The 5,138-nt window shown below is 44.4% G+C and overlaps 1 protein-coding gene and 1 long non-coding RNA gene across 4 annotated transcripts in view; one reads left to right on the forward strand and one right to left on the reverse strand.

Annotated features, from left to right (window-relative positions):
* The window catches only part of LOC107181846, a 52,279-nt gene extending 47,655 nt beyond the window's left edge, over window positions 1-4,624 (forward strand). For both annotated transcript variants that reach the window (XR_001512556.1, XR_001512558.1), the window contains one exon: window positions 4,246-4,624. This is a non-coding gene — a long non-coding RNA (uncharacterized LOC107181846). The remainder of the gene's footprint in view (window positions 1-4,245) is intronic.
* The window catches only part of TMEM126B (transmembrane protein 126B), a 7,841-nt gene extending 2,703 nt beyond the window's left edge, over window positions 1-5,138 (reverse strand). The window contains exons 1-3 of one of the 2 annotated variants that reach the window (XM_006755896.2): window positions 5,070-5,138; window positions 804-880; window positions 369-487 (exon numbers count right to left, since the gene is read on the reverse strand). In XM_006755896.2, the coding sequence (XP_006755959.1) occupies window positions 369-478 (110 nt within the window). In that variant the 5' untranslated portion in view covers window positions 479-487; window positions 804-880; window positions 5,070-5,138. The remainder of the gene's footprint in view (window positions 1-368; window positions 488-803; window positions 881-5,069) is intronic. The other variant, XM_015558857.1, reaches the window with a different exon arrangement.

The raw sequence follows: 5,138 nt of genomic DNA on the forward strand, positions 1-5,138 counted from the left end.
CTAGGGATGTGCCCGCAACCAAGTACATGCCTTTGGACTAGAATCGAACCTGGGACCCTTGAGTCCGCATGCCAACTCTTTATCCACTAAGCCAAACTGGTTTTACTTTTAATTTTTAAATGTTTATTGCACAAATAACATTTCAATAACAATTCTGGCCATTTTTTAAGAAGCAAAAGTAATTATCCACAGTTCCAGTATTCTAACAGACCACTATTTTCATCTACCCATGTTTTTCTCCATTTTTTAAAAAAAATAAGCTTTCTTTATAACCAACTCAATAAAGAGAATCTTAGATATTCAGAAACAACAGAAATACAGATCTGCAGAAAAAAGTAATTGATTTTCAGTCTGCGTGTGTCTCTTACTTTTCTTTTCTAAGATACTCAATTTTTTTTTCTATGATTTCAATGACCATCGGTCCGAGTTCTTTATCTCCTAGAGAGGGGCTGAGCTGACCACGTGTGTATGTTGCCATCTTGATGTCCTGGAAAACACAAAATTGGAGAACCATAATAGCTAATGATATTAATATTAAACCTTATAAATTCAACAGATCCCGATTAAAAAACATTTAGACTCTAGTCATGTGTCAAGTATTATCATCTGCTTTTACCTACTTCGTTAATGATTCGATCAACATTTAGTGAACTCTGACTCTCTGCTAGACAGTGGCTTTTTTGATTCACACAATAATTTTGAAAAATTGTTAGGACAATAATCATCTCCAATTTTACAGATGAGAAAAATAAGGTTGAGAAAGGTTGACTTGCTTCAGGACATACTACAGAAGGATAACTTACTGAAATATTTTTGTTCTATAGTTTTCCCAAAGGTAGCCAGGCCCTTTGCAGTTCTCCTTGCTCTAGCTTTATCAGAGCTGGAAGAAAACAGTAGCTACTTCTTGACAACAATCTCTATCCTATGAAAGAGATTGAAAGCCTGCGCTCGTTTTGGAGCTTATGTTGAGTTTCCTGGAGAGATGGGAGAGAGCAGGGATTGCCTTGGAGAACAGTGAGAGAGAACTCCAGAAAGAGGGGCAGTGTTCCAGGCTAGGAAGAGACAGTGGATCACGGCTCCAGATGATATAAGTAACATGTCCGGCTTCTTAGTAGTACCCAGGGCGAAGCAGGGACTTGACTGGAAACTGCTGTGTGGCACACAGTGAGCCAGGACCCATGGCACTGGGCTCTAGGCTGGAAGGTTCCTGTGTCCCAAGTGTGATGTACGAAGAGATGGCTGTCAATGTCAAGGGACCGCGAGGATTTGGCCAATAGCATCTTAACAGAAACGAGTGGGAAAACAAAATAAAACAAAGAACTAGATCCTCAGAAAGGTTCCTTTCTGAATGTTGTGTTCTGGGTATGACTCTCAGATCTCCATGAAAATTTTAAATAAAAACATTTATTAAGTCTTTTTGTCACACAAGCATTATGAGACTCCAGGTTAGCCAATGAATAGATATTAAAAGTCCATGGCCCTTCACAATTTATACCAACCTCCACGTTAGCAACATTAAACTTAGTCAAGGGCACAGACTAAATCTCATATTTCAGGAGTACAGGGCAAGAGAATTAGAGTGGATTGAGTATAATAACACAGAAGATACTTAATAAATTGTCAGTGATTCTCAACATTTAGTGTACACAAGAATCACATTGGAAATTTATTCCAAACGCAGTCTTTGGAGATTCCTGAGATACGTGGGTTCAGTGGGAGTAGAGTGAAACCTAGAAATCTTCATTTTAGTAGCACCAGCGATTCTTTTCTGTTGTAGTTAATCCTCACCTGAGGATATTCTTCCATTGACTTTTAGAGAGAGTGGAAGGGAGGGGGAGAGACACAGAGAAACACTGATGTAAGAGACACATCGATTGGTTGCCTCCCACACACGCCCCAACCAGGGCTGGGGATGGAGCCTGAAACTGAGGTGCATGCCCTTGACCAGAATTGAACCTGGGACCTTTCAGTCCATGGGCCAAACCAGCTAGGGCCCAGTTATTCTTTTTATGTTGGTAGTCGATGGACACATGTTGAACATCACTGTAATATTCACTTACTGAATAAGTGATATGCAGCAGTACTAAGCCTAACTAATGAAAGGCCAGGCCAATTCATCTCCGGTATCAGCATCCTGAAGATATGGGCTCCTTTGACCTTTGGTGTATGGTACTACATAATGATAATGGGCCAGTTTCCTTCCCTGCATCATTACAGACTGTACTCAGGTAGTCCTATTTTCTTTTTTAAAATATCTGGGGAGGACAAGGAAAAAATTACAAATTACAATTTCTCAGGGAGTAGACTTAATCTTTTGCCTCCCTCTGACATCTAAATGGGGAATGGAAGAGAAGAGATAGTAATATCTGAGGGAGGTCTATAATGTTCTAGGAAGGCAGATGTCAGTAACATGATAATCAGGAACCTTGGATAAATTTATGTTTTGCTATCATCTAACTCACTGAAATTCCTTACTCCCCACAAAGAAAACTTTCAGGCAATGACATGTATCATCCTTCTACCTTGTCTACATTCTTAGTATGTAGGGAACACAGACACCCAGGATTATAATCCTAAAATACTCAAACAGTTCAGCAAATATTTGAGTGCCTGCCTAGTCTTTGGAAGGCACTGTTATCAAAGCAAAAATAGATGGGTAACTTTCTGATAGACTTTTAACCAGTACTGAAACGTAACGATTTTGCTATAACCAACATTTTATATCAAAATTAGTCCAAGGCCTCTTAATATTACTAGAAAGTGTGAATTTATAAAGGTTTATAGTTTGCAAAGTATTTTATGGTTATTTAGTGCTTTTATTATAGTATGTCACCTGACCTTCAGTTTTATACCACATTCATTCCTCATTTGATAGCCCCTGAGATAATCAAGATGTAGTCATGTCCTCAGGAATCCACAACCCAGAGGGAGGTCAGGACAAACAGGCAGGTAATTTAAACAGAATGAATCCTACGTAATAAAAGGCTAATATGCAAATTGACCAAAGGACAGAACGACAGGTTGCTATGACACACACTGATCACCAGCGGGCAGATGCTCAACTCAGGAGCTGCCTTCTGGTGGTCAGTGCGCTCCCACAGGGAGAATGCCGCTCAGCCAGAAGCCGGGCTCATGGCTGGCGAGCGCAGCAGTGGTGGCAGGAGCCTCTCTCACCTCCGAGGCCGCCCTAAGGATGTCCAACTTAGGCCCACTCCGTGTCAGTTGGATATTCCCCAAGGGCTCCCAGACTGCAAGAGGGTGCAGGCCGGGCTGAGGGGGCTCCCCTCCACCCCACCCCCTGCACAAATTTCATGCACCTGGCCTCTAGTGCAGCGGTTCTCAACCTGTGGGTCGTAATCTTTGGCGGTCGAATGGCCCTTTCACAGGGGTCGCCTAAGACCATCCTGCATATCAGATATTTACATTTCGATTCATAACAGTAGCAACATTACAGTTATGAAGTAGCAATGAAAATAATTTTATGGTTGGGTCACAACATGAGGAACTGTATTAAAGGGCCAGAAGGTTGAGAACCACTGCTCCAGTGTGTCATAAAGACAAAACAAAACAAAAAACATAAGAAAGCCAAATTTAACCTAGCTTGGAAAGTGTAGAGAAGGTTTTCCATACTAAGTGACATTTAAACAAATACTGAGCCCCAGTAGGGTAGCTCCGTTGGTTAGAGTGTGGTCCCATAGCCAAGGTTATGGTTCAATCCTGGTCAGGGCACATACAAAAATCAACCAATGAATGCATAAATAAGTGGAACAAATCCACGTTTCTCTCTCTCTCTCACCCCCAATCTCTCTCTAAAATTGTGGTAGGTGGTTAGACAAACATGAGCAGAGCAAGGATGATGGGCCAGGTACTGAAGGTCACTAGGGTGGAAAGCCTTAGGTGGTAGCAAGGGACAATCAACTGTAGGGTGGGACCTCGCCCAGGGTGCCTTTTCTTCCCCTGGCACAGTGGTCAGCAAATTCATTAGTCAACAGAGCCAAATATCAACAGTACAAGGATTGATATTTGAGAGCCCAATTTTTTAAACTATATAGGTAGGTACATTGTTATTAACTTAATTAGGGTACTCCTAAGGCTTAGGAAGAGCCACACTCAAGGGGCCAAAGAGCCACCATGTGGCTCGCGAGCCACAGTTTGCGGACCATAGCGGCCTAGCATGTTGGTTACATGGTTTGGACCCCTGACCTTTCCTCCCTATAGATAACATCTATGCTTGTTGTATTTCAGCTCCAGGCCCAGATCAGCTACAAAACCAGCCCAGGCTGATGGGACCAGCTGCATAGAATGACCCCCTATCCTGGTGCCACCAACGGATCAGTGGAGTCCACAACCCCGAGAGGACACACCGGGAATGCCGCTGACTCTCCTATTGAGATCTTCTCCCGGGACCGGACCGCCCCTCAACTCTCCACCCTTCAAACCCTCGGGAAGGACCCGGCTGCTCTCCCTGCAGGAGCTGCGGAGCCTTTCCCTTCCCTTCAGCTTCCTCACGCCCACGCTGCAAGGGCCCTTCCTTTCCCTCCATAACTTGTTTCCTAAGCCCATTTCTCCCAGGAATTGCTTCCCCTACCTCTGTGATTTGCCAAATACATGTTCTTACAGTTTGGGTCTTGCCCTGGATTCTTTCCTAGCCAGAACCCAAGTCCCGAGGTTGTTGCACCCTGGTTTTGGTTTGACCCGACCCCGTGGGTCTAACACCCAGTGCCGCTGCCTATAACAAAATCGATCAAAGAATACAGCTGCAAGAGGAGGACTTGGCAGGGGCTGGGGTGGGAGGAAGAGGTGCTGGGAGTTATTCCAAGTTGAAGGCGAGGCCCGCGCAAAGGCTCAGGGGCAAGAGAAAACAAGCGGCAAGCCGTCAAGACTAGACTTGAGGTCTACTTTCTCTCCGCCTCTTTTCAGGGCAACTGGAACGTCACTCAAAGACCCTTGCCCTTGGGAGCTGTTCTTCAGATTTTCAAACCCTTTGTACTTGCATCATTTCAGAAGGGCCCGCTAACACAGTGAGGCTGCAGAAACCATGGTCTCAACCACCCCGTGTCTCCGCCTACCTTGGGCATTTCCCCAGCTCCCACCGGCACCACACCTTTCCCTCGCGGGGCAGCCCCCGCCTCACGCCC

Source organism: Myotis davidii, unplaced genomic scaffold, assembly GCF_000327345.1.
Source record: "Myotis davidii unplaced genomic scaffold, ASM32734v1 scaffold430, whole genome shotgun sequence".
NCBI classification, from domain to species: Eukaryota; Metazoa; Chordata; class Mammalia; order Chiroptera; family Vespertilionidae; genus Myotis; species Myotis davidii.